Source organism: Vidua macroura, chromosome Z (assembly GCF_024509145.1).
Source record: "Vidua macroura isolate BioBank_ID:100142 chromosome Z, ASM2450914v1, whole genome shotgun sequence".
Classification (NCBI taxonomy): domain Eukaryota; kingdom Metazoa; phylum Chordata; class Aves; order Passeriformes; family Viduidae; genus Vidua; species Vidua macroura.
The window spans coordinates 35,676,758-35,702,958 of NC_071611.1; the positions used below are offsets into that span (position 1 = coordinate 35,676,758).

At 36.6% G+C, this 26,201-nt stretch overlaps 1 protein-coding gene across 1 annotated transcript in view; it reads left to right on the top strand.

The window, feature by feature from the left end:
• The window catches only part of HCN1 (hyperpolarization activated cyclic nucleotide gated potassium channel 1), a 187,827-nt gene that overhangs the window by 154,558 nt on the left and 7,068 nt on the right, over positions 1-26,201 (top strand). Inside the window, exon 6 of the mRNA XM_054004200.1 lies at positions 14,502-14,742. Within this exon, the coding sequence (XP_053860175.1) occupies positions 14,502-14,742 (241 nt within the window). The remainder of the gene's footprint in view (positions 1-14,501; positions 14,743-26,201) is intronic.

The following is a 26,201-nucleotide window of genomic DNA, read 5'->3' on the forward strand; positions in this document are numbered from 1 at the left end:
AGTCTTCTAAAGAACAGGATAATCAATAGACTCCTGGCAGTTACAATTTTGGTAGACTTGAAATTTTCTTAGATGGCATGCAGCGTTGGATTCTTCCGACCTATCTGTCACTCTATACAAGTTCTGCAGCAAGTCTAAGATAATAATCAGGCTCTCTCTGCACACACCACCCACACACACATGCTCTCATGGTAAAGAAAACCTAGCTGAATGGCTTAGAAAAAAGACTGCATTTTCTAACAGCAGTTGACATGTGAAATAAATTCGTTCTTTAATAGCATTTGCAATTAAATGTCTCTCTTCCTAACTTCCTGAGGTAGTGATTAGAAACAATAAACATGTTGTCCTTATATAAATATCATCTCTAGCTCTTCAGCAGGCAGAGCTATTAAACTTCACATTTTTTAACTTGTAATTCTTACCACGTACAAGGCTTGAATATCCTCTGGCCTCAGAAGGCCTTAAAAGTGGTCTTCATAACTGTCATGACATGAAATGGAGACACTACAGACAAGAAGGTAAAAAAAAAAAACAAACACAGCAAAAGCCACATGCACCTAAGAGAAATATATTCCAAAAGAACACCTGAATTATAAAAAGTTGAAATACATATACATTGCTAGTTCCATATTGTAACTGAGTATAAGTCAAAGTGACTCAGCTCTGGCCTTTGTTTAAGCCGTCAGTCTCGCCAGCAGTGCCTGTGGGTTCATACCCATGGAAGAACAAGAACAGGGAAAGTATGGCGTGTCCCTTAATGACTTTCCTAGACCCACGGTATTTTCAGGTGGAGGGGTACTCTGAGACTGATGTGATTTGAGTACTGGGTAATCCTTAAAACACATCTCTTCCAATTACTTATTTGCATTCCTTATTCAAAGTACTCTGCAACTACACCATCCTTTGACAAAGAGCACAGATCTCACTCCCCCTGCATAAGAAACCACCACCTTATTTTGGGATTGAAAACAGCTTCAAATGTTTTTTAGTTTTGATGACCATTAATTCTTGTAGCAAAAATTATATGGTACAGTCAATTTTTACTGACTCTTTGCATGCCAGTCACGGTTTTATAGTTATAGGATAACATCCTTAAATTGTATTTTTTTTAATGTTAATTAAAAAATTTTTTTCCTTGCATGGAAGCTGGATCATTCTTCTTGCCATTTGCATTTTTTTTTTCCCCTGGGTCTACTATAGCTTTTTAGAGGTGAAAGTACCAGGTCTGCAGCAAGAATATTGATGCTATAACCATGCAAATAATTCCAAATGTTGATTTGCTTTTTAATCACTGCCAAGCATTGAGTTTACTTTTTCTTTTAAACTGTAATGGTAAAACTAACTGTAAGATGTAACGAATATGTTATTTCATCTATTTATTTAGGTGTATCACTTAATATTGCTCCCCAGCAGCAGCTTCCAACCAGAGCATAAGAAGCTTCTTAAAGTTTTTTTTTAACAAGCTTCTCCACCTTTACATGCTTTACATGGTGCTGTTTCTGGAACTGAGCAGACCTTTGTGAAATCCTTGACCTTTGTTATTCCCATAGGGATAGTGAATGTAGGTACATTATGGTACCTATGACAGCCGAATGAGTCAGGTGTAAGGTTCGAGAAGCCTCTTAGTGCTGCATCAGGAGTGGCATTTTGTGACAGTTCTTGTAAGAAAAGTACTCTCACAATAAAGTGAAGGAAAGCTTCCATTACTGAATTTATAATTTATATTGTATCTGAGTGAGAAATGGACCCCAACCAGATGGTTTGGTACTTGTAAACAAATCAGGTATTTTTGTAGAGAAGTATTTTGTGTGTTTAAAGTCAGTTTTAAAATTAGCAATTTGGTAACCTTGGTGTTCTTTCTTAATTGTTGAGCTTCTCCTTTTCCCTATTAAAATTTATCTCCCTTTATAATATCTTTCTTTTTATTTAGTAATTATCTTTAGAAATCACTAAGCAATGTATTCTTATTTAGACTATACTATAGTCCTGTGCACAAACGATGAAGCATCTCCAGAGTAATAATATAAGGCCAAAATAGGGTGTGATTGGATTACAGAATGCTTTGATCCTTTTTAATAGTGTAGTAATTATGATTATGGGCTATGGACTTTCAAACATTAAAATAATGGTAGAAAATCTTGTTGTTATTTTTTTATTAAAACACAGTAAAGTATCATAGAAATATTTGTATTTGGAGAATTGGATTCCATAACAACTTATGTCCATAAATTTATCTCATAAAAGACAAGTAACTAGTTCACTGCAATCCACTGTACTTTTCTGCATTTTAATATGCAGTGATCCTTAGTATGAAGCTTAAAGAAAGGAACTAAGAAAAATGTATCCTTATTATAGACGTGGTCACATTGGAAGTCAACTAAATATCTCCTTATCTTTAACTAGTGAATTAAAGGGTTTTTTTGTTTGTTTCTTTTTCTTTGTTTTTCTCAGAGGCAGAGATAAAGTATAACTGTAGTTCATATTCTGGAGTACTGAATCATGAGTGAATTATGCATCATGTCAGTCTTGCAGAATAAATGCTGATATACCACAGGTATTTATTTGGCTAATGCTGAAAAAGAAAATTGGTGGTTTTCAAATATCTGTGTAAATTGTGTCTAAATTGCAGTCCAAGTATACAAGACTAAAAGAAAAGTTCTTAGCACGAACTATAATGAAATTGAAAATAGTAGCAAATGGCCATTTTAATGGAAATGGGAAATGGGCAGACAATCACCAGGTGACTGGATTATTGTGTTTTAAAATTATTTCCCTCCACAGGTGTGACATGGTAACAAATGATGTGCACACTCAAGGTTGTTTTCCAGGGACCTAAGACAATGTGGTTTGATTTGCTGAGCTCTGGGGAGTGTGTTGCCCTTTGATGCGGCGTGGGTTTTCGCTCTCCCCGGCTGCACACGGCTCTTGGGAGCCCGGCTGTGGCGTAGCTTCCACGTGCTGCCGGGGTTTGCTGCCGCGGGTTCCCGGACACGGCTCCGTGTCTCGGGTGCGTGGGCTGGCCAGCCTCTGTTGCCGTGCGCTAGGGACCCGGCAAAGAGGAAGGAATTTGTCCATTTACTCCGTGCTTGGCAGGAACAGTTTATTGGTCACGCGGCGCGGTTCGATGGAAAGACGCAACCGCTCCCGGCACTCGCATGGGAGAAAATGGCGCCTGACTGCCAGCAGGATAGGGCTTTATGGAGGGGCGGGGCGAGAGGATCCCATGCTTGGTTGAAAGGATACAAATGAGGTGCCCTAAAACATCAACTGTTACAAGTTTATGAACTGATCATTGCATGTTTGTGCACTCACTGAAGCAATGGGATGATTGCTACATGACTAAAATATTCTGTGGATAAAATGAACACCTGTGTGGTAAACATATAAATTTATAGAAAAGCCACATTCTTTGTAATTAGCAGTTTTCACTTTAGCCTGCAGGGCCATCATTAGATCACTGTGCAACTGAAAACTATTATTTTTGTGATCTCATGATTATCCCCTACATGTATTAAAAAATTAGGTTTACTTCATAGTGAGGATTTTTTTTTTTTTACTAAATTGAAAATCAGGAAGCAACAATGTACCTGTGTCTATTAAAAAAAGTAAGAAAAGAGCAGAATTATTGACAAACATTTGATAAATTTGCATTATGCTATGGGAGTTGTAAGAGGTTATTTGGGAAATGCAGGTAATACAGATACCCACAGTCCCCAAAACAAAAATCCAGAAACTCAATGTACCAATCATTGCCACACATTGAACAAACACTTGTGTATTTATGAAAATACAAGTTTTCATGAAGAGTAGAAAGTCTCCCACCCTGCAGGGCTGGAAATTAAATAGTTCATGCTTTTTAACACCTGGCAGAAAACAGATTCACTACTTAAAGGAAGAGAAATGATGTCAGTATCGTGTGTGGACAGCTTAATTTATATAACAGACCTTGAAGGGAATTAAGAGGCAAAGACATCTGTAGAGAAGCAGAAATGGAGTGTATGTTGCTTGCTTTGTCATTCTCTAACACCAGATACATTCTCCATAATATTGATACTTTCAGCAATGGGACAAACTTAGAATGTGAGAAAGAGGTTAATACCCTTCCTGAGCCATTATTTAAAGTTCATGGCTGGCCTATTTTTAGGCCACCATGTGAGAAGATGTTCGCTGAAAATAGACACAGATCATGTGTCCTTGTAGAATATAGAACATCAGGACATTTCATTTCCAAAGAACATAATTGGGACTTGGAGCAGAATCTTCTTTCCTCTCACCTCTTTGCTTGGAGATTATAACTTGGGTTATACAAGCACATACTCTTACATGAGTTGTATCAACCTGTTAATAAGATAACTAAATCTAATTTGAAATATAGTTCTAATGGGACAGATTTATTAGTTACACTTCGACTTTTTTTTTCATTTAATGTACAGGACAAAGAGGTATGTGCAGTACACATATAAATACATGTGTGGGAGAGCATATATATGCATATGTATATATATGTATGTACATGTCTGTGTGTGTATATATATATATATATGTATGTATATGTATATATATTATATATACATACATATCCATACACACCTATATACATATATTCTGACACACACATGCAAACACATATCCGGGATGTCTGTGTGAGAAGAATGCTGTGTAAAACTCTGTTGATATCTTTGCAAAGTACAAAGTGCATATATTGCATTAGGTACTCTGATATGGTCTCTCTTTTTCTGCTGTTGCCATGCACTTATTTCCTATGCCACCAGACTATATTTATAATATATTACCTTGAAATGAATTGTAGTTACAAGAGGTTTAGGAGTCCTCCTATGATATAAAATCAATATAGATAAATTTATTCATAAAAGTAGAGATTAAGATATAGTCTGAAGATAATTTGAAGAACATTCTGAGTAAATTATAGGAATATATTTCTTATGGAAATAAACTTCAGCCTATGTTTAATTCACTAAGTGAGCAATTAAATTATATCTATAATTTAATTAAATGCTACTAATAGTTCAATAAATTTGAAACTTTGGGCAAGCAAATGAACTGAAATTGTTTTGAAAAAGAATATTAAAATTATGTAAAGAACCGCATCCCTTGGCTGCCTGGGCTCATGCACAGAAGCTAATGGCAGTTCCTGAGTGCCCTGCTGTCATCCAACCCCTTTGCTTTTAGTGCTTGTCCAATCCTGGAGTGAAAGCACAAGCACAAGTATTTAAGGCCTCAGTGATGGCATTCAGAGAGCAAAACAGAGCAACAGCGGTAAATGTAGACAGCAGAAGGCTGTAGATATCTCCTCTGGTTTCTTGTTTATTATTAACATAGCTGCTTCTTCTCTATGTTCTATAGAATAAGAGTTTTCAAACATAAAAATGTTGAGGATCCTGTTGCATCCTTGATCTGTCAAGTCTTGAGTGTGATTTTGCTCCTAGTTATAAAGTGACTCTGTTACTCCAATGCCATGCCATTATTTAGTGTGTCTGTCTACTGGAGGTTTAAGTCTGATGCATTACTTTTACTCTAGCTGTTATTACTAATACACATTGACTCGTCTACTCCTGTCAGATTGCCTTCTCTTTGCTCCACATTATCTGCTAGTGAGGCTGTTTTTGCTGTCACCATTTGTCCTCCTCAATTTTTTTCCACTCTTTACAGTTCCCTTGCCATTTATTCATCTCTTTTCCCTGAAGCTACCAATATTAGCCAAAGTGGTACTCTCAAGCAAATTCTGTCTTGAGGGCTGTCTGGCTGACACCCTGCTAAATTATTCCCAGAAAATTCATCTCCATTTTTATGACCTGCTGATAACTTTTCTGGAGCCAGCTTTCTGTGTCTCACCCTTACAAATGAGCATTATCCTCATGTTTCACTGTAAACCAGGGCTCTAAAGTAATCTCTTTCAGTATTTTTCTACTTCTGAATGCTTGGGCTCTGGTGCGGCCTGAATGTGGGTCATGGCCTTCTTACATCTATATTGAAAGTTGCTACTCACAACATAAGATCACTGAGCCTTTGCACCTGATACCACTCCAGCATCCTTGCCAGTAGTTTCCTTTAGAAGGTAAATTCAAATGGCATTACAATTCACTTGCCCCAGTTCACATTGCAAAGCAGTGACAAAGGCTGAGTTCAGAATTAGAAAGGGATTGTGCATCGTCCTTATTTTTCTTTTTATATCCTTCTGTTATATATAGATGTGTACCTCTGTAGCTGACACTGTAAATATTCTAGCACATATACATACAGGCATTCAGGGTCCTGCCACACATTTACCTAAGAAATCCAAATAATTCTCATTCATTATAAAATCTTTTTTCCCACTTTAAAATGTGAAATATACATGGTCTAACAATGTCTAAATTTTGTGTGTTAGGTAGAGTTAAGAGTTTGATATTTCTTGCACATAATATAACGTAGGCCTTCATTGAGTAATTACAAATCAAATTAGATGCAAACTGAAATGTACTTAAACATAATTTCAGTGTGGATATTTCAAGTTCAGCTAACTGGGATTTATCCAGTATAATCTGTAAGTTTTAATTTAAGCCACTTAATAAATTTATAGAGAGAGCCTTTGAACCAATAGGCTTTTAATTCGTGATAAGAGTAAGTGTTAACCTAGCAATTCACCAGATAACAGTATTTCTCATCCACAGCTGCTCAAAAGCTGTAAAACAACTCAGTGAACAAATCACCACTGATTTTTAAATAACTGTTTTCCTGGTTGTTATTGCTATTGTGTCAACTAAACCATACACATAGGGTGTAGATAAAGAACATTCTCTTGAGAACTTGCTCCGTTTTGGCCATTTGGTTTACAGTACATGGGGGACAGAAGAAGGGAGGAGAGGACAAAGAGGGAGAGTTGGAATGGCAGAAGGAATTACTTGCCTTCAGAGCACACAATAAACTTTCCATGGACACATTCACAGCATCCATTTCTGATCTTGATCAAAACAAGAGCAAATCAGAAATAACACAAAAAAATTTGTATCCAAACCATAGCTTTCCATTTCTTCTAAGGCATGTTTATGTTTTCCTACCACCTAGTCTTTGCTTCAAACTTTGTTCTAGCCCCCAGTAACCCCTGATAACTTCAAACACAGATTTCTTCCTCTCTGCTTTCATCCACAAGTTATTCTATTCATGGTCTTCCCTTTCTCAGGTGAGAGAAACTCTTCAGGCTATCCTGCATTCTAACTGTATGTTTTAAGCAATAAAGCACCCCAATCAATATATTTTACTGAATAATTTAAACAAGTGCAACTCAGGCTGCCTTTGTGAAGCTCCACTGTCTCCTCTTTTTCTTTCTCTCTAGTACAATTACTATACCTTGCTCTCAGGTGAATCGAGCCCTGTCCTGAGAACAGCAGCACTCTTTCCAGCACTATTCTAAAACAAACCCCTTTTTCTTGTGGTGATCAGGTGAAATCTTACTGACTTTGGTGGATACAAGAGATAGTCTTCATTGAGCAAAGCTTTAAGTAGCAACTAAACTGTTTTTTTTTGGAGCATATAGTATTAAAAATAGTAGCTGCCACACAGATGACATAGAAGGTTAACCACATATCGATTGGTGATGGCAAGTGGAATTTCAGTACAAAAGCATAGTAGTGAAAATGGTTTCCAGAACCATTGAAGCAGGTCACCAGCTGGAGGAGGTGACTGGAGGCTACAAAGACAGTGGAGATGCAGTGCTGCAATAAAGACTAACCTTTGAGCAAGCAGACTGGATGGAGTTTTGTGAGTATTAGCAAAACTTTCTCCTCTTTCTTATACACTGAAAGTGGTGTTTAGAAAAACATGAAATGTGCTTCGTTCATTGTGAAACAAACATGAAGTCTAACTTGTCGCACTTTTCCATGCATTAACACAAAATATGGATAATCATATGGATACCAATAGGATATTGGTGCTGATAGGATTTTTTCAACTTTACATATCTTAGTATTCATTTTCTGCTACGGTGTTAAAGTACATGTGTTTAAATCTGTATTCTCATTGGCATAGTGGGCAATTTCAATATTAAAAATTCCTGCTAAACAAAGATTTCAGCCTTAATTAGCCCCCCAAAGATGCTATTTTTTTAAATACTGTATAGGAATAACAAGTGTAACATTCCAGTGTGCACACACACAAATGGGAATGAAGATACTTAGTTACTCAGGGACAGACAACTGAATAGTGATTGTTAAATACTTTTGCAAATTGCAGTTTATTTATTCAGTTAGTAAGACAGAACAGTCTCTACAGCAACTGCTCTTATGATATAGCACTACATTACACATTTATTAACACATTACATTCTGTAATAAAATGTGGGTGTTTTTTGCAAAAAGCATACACAGAGAAAATTCGTTCAGCAAAACAGTTCAAAGGGTAAATAAAATCTTCAAGAAGTAGAAACTAGTCAGATGGACCAAACTTAAGTACTTATCTCAATTACCAGGACTTTTCAGGGTTTTGAAATAAGACTGGCTATCTCTCTTTTACAGACTGCCTTAAAACATTGGCTGTATTGCTGCTCCCATTTTAAAGCCTCTCGTCCTTTTTGCAGCTGGAAAACAAATTTAAGCGGCATTTATCAGAACACTGAAGAAGATGAAAGATAAATTCCTTTTAAAAATAGCTGCAAAATGGATAAGCAGTTGGATGAATTAAAGAGTGGGTAGATAGTGTCTTTTTTCTTTCTTTTTCTTTTTTCTAATCTTCTAAATTTAATGAACAATCCAAAGAGGAGCTTGAGATGCACAGGACTGGTTTCTCTTAAGCTCCATTAAATCAATTAACAAGCTGGGAAAAAGATGGATATTTTTCATCAGAATGCCTTTATTGGAGGTTTGGTTGAACCATATTGCCTCAAAAGGATTATTCTGTCTGCATTTGAATTTAATGCAATAAAAATACTGAGTCATAAAAAATGCATATAAAGAGTTGAATAGAAAATTCTAATCAAGAAGGGAATGACAGAAAAGTATGCAGAAGGTCAACATTTAATCAAGTAAGCCAAGAAAATATAATTGGTCAAATCTTTATCCCTCCTGATTGCAAATGCATAAAAACGATTGCTTTCTGTTAGAAGACAGCACTACCAGCTACCATATGCTCTGTTGACTTGTCTTAATCTGAGTTGAAAAGAACTAGACAGAAAAAAAAAAAAAAAAAAAAAAAAAAAAAAAAAAAAAAAAAAACAAAAAAAAACAGCTTTAACTCTGTCCTGTTAGTACTGGTAGAATCAGAATTTCATTCATTCTTTTGCTGCAAAGCCTATGTATTCCTTCCTTCCTTATGCCTAAGTTTATCTCACAGCTGAATGGCAAATTTTCTGTATGTGGATATGCCTTATCCAGGTATATACTGGGAGTCTTGGGAACTGGAGGGCTTTGAAGATGTAAATAGACTGGCTGGTCACTTCTTTTCAAGGCAATTGAGATCCCATGGGCTCTCTTAGTCTTAGAGATCAGAGGTTTTCTTCAGGTTTTATGCTTTGTCTGCAGTTCAGATAAGTTGGCTACCTCAGACCAGAGCATTCATGGCCTTTAAAATATATAAGCACAGGGGCTACACAGGGAGCTCTTCTAAAACAGACACAAGGAATATCCAGTTATATTGACAAAATGACAAAATGCCAAGTCCTGAAGGAAAAAGAATAGTGTTTCTTGACACAATTCTAAACATACTGTGGAAGTGTTACCATGTTTTAAGTAAAATTTAAGCACTCTCTATGTTGAAACGTATCAATGTAATTGAAAAATGGAAAGTTGAGGCAATCCCATTCAAAGAGAAAAAATTTACATAGTTGTTGCTACTTACATGAAAGGCCTCTAAGCAAAATTTATTTTTAAGTCATACACTCCATAGAGATGATAAAACAGAATGTGTCAAAGCAATTTGAACAACTTCAGGTGCACCAGAAATGAAGAATATTGCATCCTATTGCCACATGTAGATTTTTTGGCATTTAACAAGTTGTTAGATAATGATGTAGTCATTCCCTCAGTGGGGTACTAATCCCAGTCCTCCTGACTGCCTGCTGTCATAACACCTGTGAGAGCTTAGTATCAGTGAGATGCCTCCTTTCTGCCAAACTCCACTATAATTGACCAATGGGTTAAAAAATTACAGGAAATCATGAACACTTACAGAATATAGCTCCTTAGAACTGGGTTTAAATATATCTAACCTGCTCAAACTAACCCAAATCCCTAAATATAATGCCTTTTCCTATGGTTCTCTCTTAATGATGGGTCAGTAATTTTGCATTTGCAAATTATTTCTAAGGGGAAAAATAGTTTTCTCAGTAAAGTGATTTCTTCCTTTCAATTATCAGGAAATTAAGACTGATTTAGTTTTACATCCTTTGAAAGCAAAATGTAAACAAACAGCAAAAGAAAAGGTGCACTCTTATATACTAGGTTTTTGCAATAGTATGTAGAAGTCTCCTAACAAAGCTAAGCTAAACCATTTTTCCAAATGGCCTACACATAAGAAGAACATAGTTTGCTCTTTCTTTCTTGTTGGAAGTAGTACCTTTCATTAGCTCAACTGGATTTCTGAGAAAATGTAAAGAACTTTTCAGGCAAATAGATCTTTCATGAACTTTTCCTTTTTTGTGGAACAGGATTTTCCAGTCAGTCTAACTAAAAGCACTACAATCCACCTAAAAATCTTCTGGAAAAGAGGTACTAAAAACTTTTAGAGATGCCATCAGAGAACTCCAGTTACATCTGGAACAGCCTTGTGACTGCTTCTGTAACATCTTGAGATGCTTCAGAGAAGCCATCAAGAAATATTGAACCCATACAAAATTATAATATCTGATGCTTTAAGATCAGTTTGAAAAAAAATCCAGAAAGGTCAAGATGAGTAATAAATCCAATATACTACAAAGGAGCAGAAGCCAGTGTAATTACCCTACCAATCTCTTATATAAAGTAGACCATTGCATCTCTTAATTTTTACGTAAGAGACCAGCAATTGGAATAGATCAACACTTGCTCCATCTAGGTCTGATTCATTCTTGCTCTTTAACCATTTCAGCTATATAATGCATTCCTAATCCCTTCTTCAAGCTTCATTTGGTATTGTCTTCCCCAATCCTTTCCTCAGGCTTCATTTGGTATTTTCTTGAAGTAGAGGTAAGACAAAATCTCATTTAATGAAGATATCATATTGGGCACCATAGTCTGGTTCCAGTCTAGCTCCAAAGAATTAAAAGAAAAATAAGAGTGAAAGATTTTTCTCTGTACAAAATGTCAACTCTTTATTTGTCAGTCTGTTCGTTACCTCTCTTTTAAAACACAGAACTTTTTCTCCTAGTACTTTCTGAGTTATATAAAACACTTTCATAATCTTTACTGTTTCTTTTTCCCCAGGATGTATAAAGTAATACACAAGAACTTGAAGTTGCAGAACTGCCTGTGATTAAGATTCAGGGAAATGTATTTTACTTGCTCTGAATGATCTCATATTTAAATAAAAGAACACTTAAAAAAAAAAAAAAAAAACAAAGCACTTAAAAATGACACATTTCTTTCTCCCTCGGTAATTTTCCACCTTCTAACATCTTAAATAAGAGAAGTTTGTACTTTAGTGCAAACTTTCACAGAAAACTAATCAACAAAATGAATGCATTACTAGGAGTAACAGCTGAAATTACCTCAGCAGGGTAGTTTTGTCGCTATGTTGGTAACTTTATTAGGCAACTCAGGGTGAGCAGGATAATGTGTATACATGTGTATATATACATGTGTATACATGGGTATATCCAGACACAGATTACATAATGTGATAAAAGTGGGCAGAAGATTGAGCCATAAGAGGACACGAGATTCCATGGGTGAAAATCCTCTTTCAAGGGTATATTTTGTTGGGATTTCCAAGATGTGATGAATTCCTTTCTGGGTGGGTATGACTGGGTCTGCACAAAGGAGTCATCCAGGTCTGAATTCTCCCCTCTCTATATATCATAATCTCTCCTATCATACTGTTAAAGATATGTTAGGGACAACTTCTCTTTTTTTTCCAATTTCCCTTTTGTTTATTTCATCTGCCCTACTTTTCAGCTTTCACTCCAGACACCTATTCTCCAGGTTTTGTGTTCTTGTGTTCTCACTTTTCAGTAATTTCCATTTCTCAACCTGTTTTTAAAGTCAAGCTTCTTGCATTCTTTTTTTCTGTTTATTTTTTTTTCTAGGCCTTAGTGTTCCTTCTTTTTGTTTCCTCCCATTCTCTCTTTCATAGTACTACTCCACCTAAGTCTATTTTACTCTTTCTTCCTAATCTTGACTGGAGCTGAACTTCCTACTCTCCCAGACTTTTCTGTGCTTGCCCACCAGCTTCTATATAATTTCCAGTCAATTTTTGCTTTCTTTAGTAATTTCCTTTCTCTGCCTCCTGGGCATGCAAGACAAGCTATTCACTTTCAGAAGTAGAAACAAGCAGCAAGCCTACTGAGAAGTCCCTGAGCAAGACAAACAAGTAATAGTTGTTGCCAGCATCCGTGGAGACGGCAGCAAGGCAGTCTCACAGGGAGCAGAAGATGTAGTCTGGGGCTCCTCATGTGATGCCACCACACTGCTAGCAGTGGGAGAAGCAAATAATTTTCCTTTGGGAGGGAGGTGATGGCTGGAGCCTTACTAATAAATGTAGAGTTTAAACAAGAAGGAAAACAAGTTTCTCCTCATGCTTTAGAAAGACAGACAGTTGGAATCTCATGATGATACTTATTGCCTCATAAAAATATACTTAAAAGCTATCTTGGCCTTACCCCTCTTGACCCACTGATTCAGCAGTATTCACAGATTTGAATGTCACCTATCTGGCAGTCCACATACTGTTACTTGAGATAATTTTTTGATTCAGGCAAACAGAAGATATCCTGCATCAAATTTACTTTTTTTTTTTTTTTTTTTTTTAATGGGAAACTAGTTTTTAGGGTGCCTGGTGAGACATTTTGCTCAAATTTACTTTTCTAAGTCCCACTAGATTTGGATGTGATTGCTCAGGGAAAGGTGGTTGTTTCTTCACTCTTCTCACTCTTAATGCATTTGCCTGTTAGTTGCTTCAGCAGCAAATGTCTTCCCTTCAGACAGGAATTCCCATGTCTTTCCCAGATGCAGGGGAACTGATTTGAAGAACTCACTATGGTTTTGTTGCTTATGGTGTAAAATTACTTGAACTTCTCCAACATGTCTACAATGAGGATATTACATTGTGGGACAGAGAGAGGAAAAGAATTTGTGTGATCTCTGGATAACTATATCTGAGCTTCATGCTCAGGGTTGTCTGCATGGCATAAATAAGATACATGAGATAGCAGATGCATGGGAAGTTGAAAGAGCCAATTCAGCAGGATTGCAGTCATGGGAATGAGAGCATTGGTAGATGGAATGTCTCCTTTACATCAATCTTGAAGTCTTAGTTTAAGAAATGCTAGGGGTACTCCACGGACAATAAAGGCATATTTAGTTTTGCAAAGCAGTTAAGTGACTGCTGGCTGTATTTTTCTTTTATTTGCTTTGTCTGCATTTATACACAGATGATTATATTTGCTCTTTCTGTCTTGTTGGGTTTGCTACCTCAGTAGATGTTGCCTGCCTGAGCCCCTCTCTGTGTGCAATACTGATTAGTCTCAATTTTTCAATTCAATGTTAAATCTGTAATGGCAACTGACCATGTTAATTTCCCAAGACAATGTAAGGTCTGCAAGAATGAGCTTGAAAATATTTCATAAATTGTTTATAAAGTTTGGTTTTGTTCTTATTTATTTAAAGCAAGTAAGACATTTACAGTTTTTTTTGGTACTAATCTTTTCATGCAGATGAGCTCATAGTGTGCTCTGTAAATATGAATACAGTTTCTCCTTGGTAGGAGAAATCCTGAAGGCCCTAGGAACAGAGTAGTGCTTTCTGCATATAGGGGCCTACTTTATACGCATCTCTTTAAAGGGCAGAAATGTCTGTTTCTGTGTTTTTAAAATTAATTAGAAACTGTGCAGAAAATTTTCCTGTTGATTTGAACTAGCTAACTGTAATATATATTTATATTACCACTCGATATTTTCAAAACAGAAAGATGTTACTCATGTAATATTTGGAAACACAGGGCTTGCATAATTTCATTACATAATATAGTTATTGCAACAGCCAATCTGGTTGTCAAAGCAGTGTAATTCCTATTTAATTTTTACCTTTCTGTCAGATTGTCCCCTTAAACTCCAATGGGAGTAATAAATAACAAGTGAAAAGTCACCAGAGGACAACAACCTTTAACCTTAGAAATATAAGTCAGACTGCACTTTTGTTTCAATCACTTCACTAGAAACAGATGAAAATATGTTATAAAGTAAGCACAGACACACAGAAAAGTCCAATATGAGCATAAAGAAATTCTTTATTAAGAAAGCAGAATGTGTTTTTTTCAAAGCCCATCATATTGAACACATTTATTGACCATTATTATCATGATGTTTTCTTCCCATTTAGGAGATTGTCAACTTCAACTGTCGGAAGCTGGTGGCTACAATGCCTCTTTTTGCTAATGCAGACCCAAATTTTGTGACTGCCATGCTAAGCAAACTGAGATTTGAGGTGTTCCAACCTGGAGATTATATTATCCGAGAAGGGGCTGTGGGTAAGAAGATGTATTTCATTCAACATGGTGTTGCTGGTGTCATCACCAAGTCCAACAAGGAGCTGAAGCTGACAGATGGCTCTTACTTTGGAGGTGAGTAGGAATAATGATAACACTGGAGTGAATGCACTAGAATAAAACATGCACAGATAACAGATAAAAAGATAAAGATACAGATAAAAGATAAAAAGAGACTTTTGAATAAATTAACTAATATTTGCTTGCCTAGACAATTCAAACCACAGTGAAATGCACAAAATATTTCTGTCCAAAATATTCAGAGTCTACTTACTGTTGTGAGGGACAGCTATTACAAATGCAGAATGACCTTCCAGAATTTTGAAGTTATTTTGAATTAAGATCGCTGTTATTTAACAGAAAATATTTAAATATAAAGATAATAATTTGCATAGTAATTTAATAGCTTTTTAAAGGTAAAATTGACAGGATTAATCTTCAAAAAAGAATACATTTCTTTGAATCATAAATCTAAAGATAAAAATCATTGTAAGAATTGAAAAAATAGCAATGAATAGAGAAGCATTATTTACATAGGCTATTTTGTAATTCATTAATATTGTACTCATTAATATTTCAACATGTTAGTGCTTTTTCACTGAATTTTAGCACACATCAGTGTTTATCCTGACAATATATACTATGAGAAACCGGACTTCCTATCTGACTAGGTAGCTGTCTAACACTACCTATTAATGCATATTAATAAAAATCAGGCATTAATTTTAATCCTAATTAAATTAATCTGGTAATCCTAATGAAAAATAGTTATTTGCTTAGATGAAGGCATCTGAATATGTATATCTTGGTGAAAGCAATTGCTTTTCTTATATATAATAATTGATGGTACAAAATAGCTGTTCCCTGTGACTGTAAATTATCTTTGTGCAATAGAATAGGTGTCTGCTTCCACAAGTGGCAGAAAGGCTGGTTTTCAGAAGCTGCTTGATTATTTGTGTGTGTACCCCTGCTACACATGAGAGTTACAGTTAGCTGGTCATTGTAATAATTTGCTGTTGAATTCCATGAATGATCCCATAACTGACCTGAATGCCTTTCAGAAAATGCTCAATTGAAAGCCTAATCAGTGCTATTTAGTTAGTATACAGAAGGGGGAAGCTAAGAAAAGTGAATTGGGCTCAGCGTTTCAATTGGGCTGTAGAGTTACTTAACTAATCCCATTCAAGAATAATACGCTAAAGCAACTCCTACTGATGTGGCCAGAAGACCTTGTCACTTCAAAGTAGCCTCTGCAAGGTGATTTGTATCACCAGTATTTGTAGAAGCACTTTGGTAAAGAGGTCTTGTGCTTATCCCACAGGATTAAACTGTAGATGCTGAAGACAGGAGATTAAGCAGAAAGAAAAGGTAAATGCTGAGGATGAAGAAACACAGCAACCTTGGTCTTGGTCTCCTCTATGCTTAGCGGTGCCCTAGTTTATGAAAATGAGTTTGCAAGAGCCTGCATGCTGAATCTGGCCATAATACTCCTCTGAACCAACAGAGGATCAGAGGAGATTCCACATGAAAGTATATTACATAACTGTCAGCCTGTTGTTGCAGTGCAAACAACTAACTAGCTCATCCAATTCAACTGCTACCCTTCTTAACAGGAATGCAGACAAAAAAAAAAAAATAAGCTACTTGCAATATCCAGACACTACAGGAATTTATTACACTGCATACCAAAGCACTTTTGCTCATCCAAACTGCAGCTGGGATGAGACAGGATTTGCAAAAATGGGTGGTAATGCATCCAAAGCCTGCTGGGGCAAACAGAAGGTAATAGCTGCTGCTGTAGCATGGAGGGGAGAGGAGAGGTGAAAAAAGACAAGTGCACTGGGAGAGAGAACCTGAGAGAGGAAATGCCCCAAAATCCAGAGTGGTGTGGCTCGGACCTGTTGTAGCAAAACACCATATATTGTGAATTTCCAGAAGTGTATTTCCAGCTGGGGAGAAGAAAGACTGGTCTGGATCAGAGAAGCTGTGGATGCCCTATCCACAGACATGTTTGAGACAAGTCTGGATTGGGCCCTGAGCAGCCTGATCTAGGGAGCGGCATCCATGACAAGGGAATTGGAACTAGATGATCCTTAAGGTCCCTTATAATTCAAACCATTCTATGATTTTATAATTCTATGACTGTAGCTGAAAAGAGAGAAAACAATCTACAAATAAAATACCTGTGAATTGGTTTGGATTGTCAAAGCAGAAAATAAAAAAACAGTTCTAAAATTCTCATTTCTCTGGAGAATACCCATTTTCCCTGAAGTATGTATCAGAATCTGAGTAAAGCTTCCTGACCAAAGCAGACACAAGGAATATTGCATAGTGATAAAATAATAAACTGAAAGGTCAAGGCTACATTTAAATCCTAAGACCAGTATCCCCTTTTTGCTTAAAGGACACATGATACATCTGAAGCTGACACTATGTTTAAGATGCTACTTGTAACAACCAATCTGTATAGCTCCCAGGTCTGACACAATACATCAATATCAACACCCGAGCTCCCAAAGGCAAGTAAAGGGCACACAGGTGACAGAGTGCCATGCCTAAACAGAATATTTTTTAATTTTTAAATGTCTTACGTTTTGAAAGTTCCACATCCCAGCTCAGAGATGCTAATTTCTGTCTGTCAGGTATGTCCCAGAGCTGAGCTACCTGGAGACCTTGACTCTGGAGAGATTTGCAGGCTGACCTCCAGAACAATGGAAGGTTTCACCAGCATTGCGTTGGATTTGGAAAACCAAACTCTTAATATGTAAAATATTTCTGTACTAACAACATTATATCAGGAAAAAAAAATTAGGTAAAAAAACTTACCAGTAAAAAACAACAACCCTTAAGTTGTGGGAGAACTGGAGATTAGTATGAAAGCCAAGATTTAAGAGGAACCAAAGCCGAATCACAGGTATTTGGGAGTGGCTTGAATGGAAACTGTTGGGAGAATGAAAGCCTGGAAAATCAAAAGTTGCAGTAAAAAAGAGGAAATATCTTGAGGTTTGAGGACTGATGTTGAACATTTAAATTTCCTTGCTTGATCTTTGTTTTTAATTAAAAACAGGCTTTAATTAAAAACAGATCTGGTCTAATATGAAACCAAATAAACCTTACCAACCTTAGTTGGTTGGTAATTCTTCTCAAAAAGAATATGCCTGGATAACCACCAGTGGAATAGATGAATCAGACTACACCTCTGCTGTACACTTTCTGTTCATTTTTGAGGGACATACAAAGTCATGGCAATAGAAAGATCTGGGCTTGATTACTGTCTGCCTTCTTCCTCATCTTTGCTCACTGGTTTCTCCTTTTGTGGGAGAAGGAGTAAATACAATACTGTAATCACAAAGATCTTGTGGTTTATTCCTTGGTATTTCTGTGGGAAGAGTGTTCAGTCCCTTGACCTTCACGTGTGTTCATAAATGTAATCTTCTTGAACTTAGTGTGCAGGAACAATTTTTAGCCCAGCAGTGTGTAGGATGCTCATTTTCATCCCAATAAGTGGGTTTTTTTTCAGACTGCTGGTTGAAGGACATTATCATCCTACATATCTCCTCCAAGTGCTAGTAGGAATTTGAAAGCAGTTTCTGGTACTATCCTTTTCAATAGGCCATATTCCCCTACCATATTCATGGTATGCCCATGTGAATTTTTATAAAAGGGTCAGGAATTAGACAAGGAAGAATACATGAAACTACTTTTCACTATACTGTGCAGTTATATAGTCACTTCTACATCAGTGAAATTATGTAAGCCACAGTTACCAGTGAAGAATCATGGGATTTTAATACTCTGTAGTGGCCTTTATTTGATTTATTTTTAATTGAACTATATCTTTTTCTTTTAAAACATCTGTGGATTTTTTTATGTCCTCCTTAATTTTGCTAATAGTTCCCCATTATTAGAAGTTTTGCTCCTAGTTCTCCATTATTAGAAATGGGATTGCTGCCACTATCAGCATAGCAGTAGATACATCTTTTCCTTGTACAAGAGAAACTTCTCACACTGACACAGTTTTCATAGTGAGGAAATAAGGTTGCCCTCAATAGAAATTATCACAGAATCATAGAAACATAAAATGTCTTGGGTTGAAAGGGAGGTTTAGCATCATCTACTTCTGCTCCCACCACCATGGTCATGGATACCTTTCACTAGATCAGGTTGCTGAGAGCTCCATCCAAGTGTTCATCCTTGAACACTTCCAGGCATAGGGCATTCACAACCTCCCTGGGCAACCTGTGCTAATGCCTGATCACTCTCACAGTAAAGAACTTCTCTTGTATCTCTTGTATCTAATGTAAATCTATTCTGTTTCAGTTTGAAGCCATTTCCCCTTGTCCTTTCACCACATGCTCTTGTAAAAACTCTCTCTCTGTCTTTCTTGGAGACTCCCTTTCTGTACCAGAAGATCTCAGTTAGGTCACTTCTAAGCCTTCTCTTTTCCAGGCTGAAAAATTCTGTCAGCCTTGCCTTATAGGAGAGGTGCTCCAGCCTCATCTTGTCCTCCTCTGGATTTGTTCCAATAGGTCTAAGTCCTTCCTATTCTTGGAGACCCCAGAGCTGGATATAGTGCTCCAGGTGGGTCTCAGCAGAGCAGAGCAGAGGGGCAGAATCCCCTCCCTGCCCTGCTGCCCACGGGGCTCTGGATGCAGCCCAGGACTTGTTTGGCTCTCTGGGCTGTGAGTGCCATGGCCGGGCCATGTGTAGCCTCTCACTCACAGCACCCCCAAGTCCTTCTGGGCAGGGCTGCTCTGGGTCTGTTCAGGCCCAGCCTGTGCTGGTACCAGGGGTTGTCCCAGCCCAGGTGCAGCAGCAGCACCTGGCCTTGTTAAACCTTTTCAGATTCCCAAGGGCCACTTCTAGAGCTTGTCCTCTGGATGGCATCCCATCCTACAGAAGTGTCAACTGCACTGCTCTGTTTGGATTCATCGCAAATTTGCTGAGAGTGCTCTCAATTCCTTAATTTATTTCATTAATGAAGACACTACACAAGACTGGTCCCAGTATGGATCCCTGAGGGATCCACTTGTCCATTTGTCACTGACGTCCATCAGGACTCTGAGCCATTGACTAGTACCCTCTGGATGTGACCATACAACCAGTTCAAGGAATTATGATCTCCTTCTAGCTGCCTGTAGGGTTAGTGACATGTGATTAAGGTCAGGAGAGAATGAATGGATGTTATGGACTATGTTAACACATAGGACAAAACTGTGGGGAAGAGCGTGGTGAGCGAGATAGATGTCAACAGAGAGAGAACTCTGTAGGTAGGAGTCAGGTTGTGAGTAGTGCAAATAAATGGGAGACAGAGCAGCTGACAGTGCAGGGGAGCATCATGGGCATGAGACTGATGGGAAAGGGAGGAAAATGCAAGCAGTGAGCACAGATCTGAACAGCCTCCAGAAGCTGGAAAAGAGTGGGAAGGTGCTTACACCTATCCCTTTTGGATAGCAAGTTGGAAAACCTGACTGCACATGTGTTTGCAGTTAAGCTGAATTGAAAGCTTGAGGTCAACACATTTGAACTCAGCTTTCTGGGATAGAGAATAAGAATCAGGAGGCAGGTGAAAAATGTAAGCAATTGAGGATGTTGTGATTATGAAGTGGTTTAATTTTCTTGTCATCTTGTCCCCGGTCCTGAGTATCTACAGTTTACAATACTGAAAATACAAAGTACAGAGCAGTGGATAATGACAGCTCCCCCATTTTTGTTTTCTCTGTCTCAGTGCACATTTGTCTTTCTCTTTAGTATCTTGGTAGTTCAAACTCATTTATGATATAACTCTAGTAATAAATGGTAGGAAGGAAATTGCCAGGTTTCAATCCTATTGAACCTTTTCCTCTCAGTACCAGGTGACTGGATTAGAAATTGCTCTTCTTGTGACAGGAGGAATTACTGAACAGATTGTGTATTAATTCTTCACTGTACATACAAAATCGGCCAAGTGAAAAGATTTTGACATCTTTTGAGATGAAACACAAGAATATGAGTCTTTTGCTTATAAAAGAGATTAGGTCATCAGTTACTGGGGCTTTACAGAGCAGAATTATTAACATATCTAATGAGCCCAATACTAATCTAATTTACCTATACCAATACATATTGATAGAAACTGATGTACTACCACTGCTGTGTGAACATTCTGAGTTTTACTTTGGTAAATTGTTTCAAAAAGACTCCACAATAATTACCAATATAAGTTGGTAATTCAAAATCTCTGATAATTAATCAGACATTAATTATCAAATATGCAGTAGTGTAATAAACTAAAGAGATGTTTAATACAATAAAGCCTTTTCAATTATCTCCTTCCTCTTACTCAGATGTGTGGGTCTTAAGGTTACTTCAGTCATGACAGTAAGATCAGGTCCTGTAACTTCTCCTTCCCTTCTGGAAAGGCTTTCTGCTCCCTGATACCTTGTGACCCTCTACTTCTCTGCACATCCCTCACCCAGACTCAGTCAGATGGTGTTGCCATGTACTCAGCTACAGATGGCAGGCTCCTGCTTGGAGAACCAAATGGAAAAGCAGCTTTCAACCATTGATAACTTACCTGAGATTGTTACCCCTGCAAACATAAAAGTTTTAAGCTGTCTCAAAGCTAATGCAGAGTACTTTGAAGAGCAGGAGTGGTTTCCTGAGGTCCCCGCCAGCTGCCAGCCCTATAGAATCAGAATCAGAAGAGAGACTCAGGACAGGTAGTCCTGGTTTAGATAAGCACTTGCTAAGCTGCCTCCGTGAACTAGTGTGTTAGAGTGGGGCTGACATGCCTACAGAGAGGAAAAGAAAGGAATAAATCCCACACTGCTCAACCAGTATGACTCAGGACAGCTTATTCAAAGGAGGATTTCTGGGAACATGTTCAGGACTCTGCTGTTACTTCATTTGGTTACTCACTGGTGAACAGAGGCCTGGTTGTTCACTGTGGTCTCATCCTGCTCTTTTCTGTAGTCACTGGCAAAATTCCTCTCAACCACAAAGGACACAAGATAAGACTGGTCTCCCTGCTATCTTTTCCTTTCTCCATCTGTTTTCCCACCTGTGTTTACACAGGCTTTCCTTCATGCAGCAGCCCAGACATATGTTCCTGGAAATTTAACCCCTTTTTTTCTGTTCTTAACAAATACTGTGTTAGAGCTGAAGGAATGCCGATATTGTTAGGGAAATCCAAACTTAGTGTTTAGGAAGTGCAGACATATTTTTATTAACTAGATCTGGGGGCCCCATGGAGGTTTTGTTAGTTGAAGTAGATAAGTCCAGTAGATAAGTCTGCAGTAATTCATGCTGCCCAATTTTTGATGTATCCATTGCAGATCCTGCTCCCCATTGTTTTTTCCCCCACTGAAAATCCCAGTGGTATCATGCCACTTGGAAGTCAGTAGATAAATCAGTTTTTAGACTAACTAAAACTCATACTGCTGTTTTTTTTTTTCTATCAATTTCTAAGTATGTTGAACATGAAGAAATTAATGTGATTTAGGAAAAAAAAATAAGGTGTATATATGAGAGTTACTGTGTATGATATGAAACTGTATTGGCCTATCTCGTACATTGTAATAAGAGAGAAATACATGTTTTATTTTACTCACTCAAAGGCAGATACCACTATCTATCATGTGCTTCATGTCATCATTCATCTAGCAAATCTATCTAGAAACCAGATTCTCATTGCCATCTTCCCAGACGATGTCTCAGAGACATATTATATAGCATCTTGTCTTTTTTTGTTTATTTTTTGTAATATGTAGTTCATGGAATACTTTCAATTTTAAATGATTTATTTTGCTTAAATGATTTAATGCAGTTTTAACATTTACCCTTCTGCACTTGAAATTCTAATAAACTCTATCTTGCTTTTGCTTCAGCTTGTAGAAAGCCAATTAGAAAGAACTTCTTTGACCTACCTATTATTTATGGAGCTTTTCCCCCTCTCAGAACAGTAGCTGTCAGTATATTTTAAACCAGTGCAGTGGAAAATAATACCATGGGAAATGTTGAGTCACTTTAGATTATATTTTGCCACTTATTTTTTTCTGGTTACACTCTAGGTGCTTCCTTTTGATAGAATACTTTAAAAGATTTGCAGTATAATACTGATTATAAATAGGAAAAAATATGTTGAAGTGCTTTACATATGGACACTATAATATGATATCATTTATAATTTTACATTTTGCAAAAGTACTGCATATGGCTATTTCTTATTCAAAGTAGTGGTGGATAAAGTCTTTCAATATTCATACTATAATCCAGATAGTTAATTATAAGTAACCCCACTGAGGTGTGATTATTCGTATTCTTAATAGCAGGGACATAATTAAATGCTTTAAGGGAGCAGGATCTTCATATCTCCATGCCAACTCATTTGTAAAACATTTTTCAGTTGAACAGTATAGAACAACTTTCTAAAAATACTGTCTGCAAGAGGGCCTAAACATTAAATATGTTTTTGGCACAGACTAATCTGCCATTTTGAGGCTACATAATATGCAATAGTCCTCATAATATTGCATAATTTTTTGTTGACAATAAATTGTGGTGTTGTTCTTTTGACACTATATTTTATATGGAAAATAATAATCAGTCAGAAGGACTTCTTGCTATTCAAACTCAATAATTTTTTAAAAGTGCAAGAGAATTTTTAGGAAGATAGAATGAAAATAACTTATTATTTTAGGTTAAAAGGTAGAAGCTGATTTGAGTTTAGAAGTTTTATTAGGTAGCAAACATAAATATAAATTTTACAGTATTCATAATAATAACACAAGTAGTAAGTCTTGCAATCTAAAAGCATAAATAAATTATAATTCTGCTAATTCATTAACAGTATACATTTTTAATTTAAACTTTATGTAACTAGACAAAAGTAAAATATGACATAGCATGCCTTGGAAATCAAATGTGGTCAACACAGATAAAGCAGAAGATTTTTCAAGCACCTTCAATTTCACACATTAGAATTCTAACTAAATATTTGAGTTTAGATTAAATATTTAATCTAAATATTTAATTCAGAACTGACAGTCTCTGATAATTTTTTAAATAATTTAATGAAAAGAAGTACAATATTTTTATAGTCAACTTTAATTAAAATTGAATAGTTTAAATTGTAACTGTTATTGTTTGCCAAACTCAAGATTACAAGAGCATACCACTGAATACATAAGGAACTAAATGGTTTTTTTCAATAGGCAGTAAGCATCCATTGGAATAAAAGTAGGAGTAATTGAATTACACAAAATCACTTTTGGCCTTTGACACAGTGAGTATGAAAACTAAATCTGTAGTTAGGCATATTATCTTAGAAACTTAGCTTAATTATTATTTTTTAAAGCATATTAAATTATTATCAGTAAAGTTGTGAGCTTTTACAAGATAATAAATAGACTATCTTAATCTCTCCTTGTAAAAAGAACACTTCAATAAATTAGAAGAAAAATGTATGGATCCTCTGTTATAAATAGCATTAAAGAGAAAATATGCACTTTAATTTCTATTTTAGAAAATTACCCCAAGCTTCTGTTCTGTCTTACAGACCTTAGGAGAATTTGATAGAACATGGGAAAATAGTCAGGATGTAAGAAATGTTCATAAGTCTGTATGTGGCACTCAGTGCCAGGGTCTGGCTGACAGGGTGGTGTTCAGTTAAAGGTCAGACTTGATGATCTTAGAGGTCTTTTCCAGCCTCAGTCATTCTGTGTTTCTGTTACTGGCTTTTGTCTGCTCTAGTAATGAAAACTTGGCCACAGCTATTTTCAGTACCTGCACATGAAAAAACCAAAGTGAGGTTAGGATGAAAAATAAAAAGTTCTTGAGAACAACTCAACAGACAATTATTGCTGTCATGTTTTAAATGAAGAGGTCATGCAGGCTGTATCTCCTAACTCAAACTGACTTGTCTGCAATTCCGTATTTAGTGTAAAAATGGTGGCAAAAGCTGCAGGTTTTGCATAGCTTCCTTTCAGATAATCCAGATTGCAAATCTGGCTGTAAAAAGCAGAAATTATCTCCATTTTCCATCCTCCTTAAGTACTCTCCCTTGCTGCAGAAATGTTCCTATTGGGCAGTGACTATATTTTTAGGATTTCTTAAATGCAGGACTGAATTTTTTAGAACACAGATTACTGAAATTCATTTAATTGCATCAAACTACATTCTGAGTAATTGTAAGACCTAGTGGTAGTTATTTTAGTAACTATAAAAAAAAGCACCGTATGTCTGGGTTTACCATTGTGTACACTAGCAATAATATACTGCAAGATAAAAAGAGCACATTAATAATGAGAAAAAAATATAGATAAATTTATTTCATGTTTTCCAGAGTTTAATAAAGAAAAAGGAAACAGAAGTGCAGATGCTTATGCTAAAGTAACATGTTATCATATGAAACAGCTTCTCCCTGTTTTCTATATTGGAGATGCTTAAGTCAACACAGAACTGGAAAACCACTCAATTTCTGAAAGAAAGAGATGCCTAGAAACTTACTGATTTTTTTTTTAACTTGCTTGAAGTTCATATAGTGCTCTCCTAAAGGGAAAAAGAACCCAACCATACTCATACTATGTGTTGTAAAGCTGGGAATTGAGTGCCCCATGATGAATGTCCCTTGCTGTGACTGGCACAGCAAGAAAGTGCCCATTAGCTAGTTTCTGCTCAGTGGACAACTTCAGCTGCTTGAAAGAAGTAAAGAACTATCAATCTTTGTAGCACACCAAAGAGCTGGTGTTATGAAGAGCTATTAGAAAATAAGGATAGCCTAAACATGGTGGTTCTGGGAAGCTTACTCTGAAGTCTTACGAGATGGGTGGATCAAAAGAGCACTTCGAAATTTAAGTTTTGTCTGTGGTAGTTTAGGAAATCATTGCTCCCTATAAAATAAACAATATTCTAATCCACTGCCCTGTTCTTAAAAAACATTCCCAAGTCTGTTTGACTGACTGACCCAAGCTTTTGAATTACTTTGATTTTCCATCTTTCTTCTGCTGCTGAAAGTAATCATCCTGAACAGCTGACAGCACACAGAGCAACCTATATGCCCACAACAAGAACAAGTTTCCTGTTGAGGAACTGAAGAAGTAGTCAGCTGTCCTCAGCTGGAAGGACCTCTCAGTAGATCCTGTAATGTTTAATCTAACAGATGATGGGAAATCACACAGCTTTGGAAGGGGACAGAAATGCATAAAAACTGCTAGTTGTTTTTAATTGTTTTAAATATAGACACTGCATAGCGGAAATACTGTTGAATTCATTAATTCATTACTACACAAATTTAATTTCTGCACCTAGTAAAGTGAATTTGTGTCCTTGCAAGACAAAGATGCACATACAATAATTCATTGTATGAATGTTCTGTTTATACAGTGTAACATCCTAAGCTAAGAACTACGATCCATGGAGACACGACTGTTTTGGTGTTCTTCAGTGAACTTGCTAACTACTGGACTCATAACTTACCTTTATCAACACAGTTTACTGTTGGTGGGCACATTTTTTCTGTAGATTTTCCCTAGTCAAATGTTAATGTGACATAT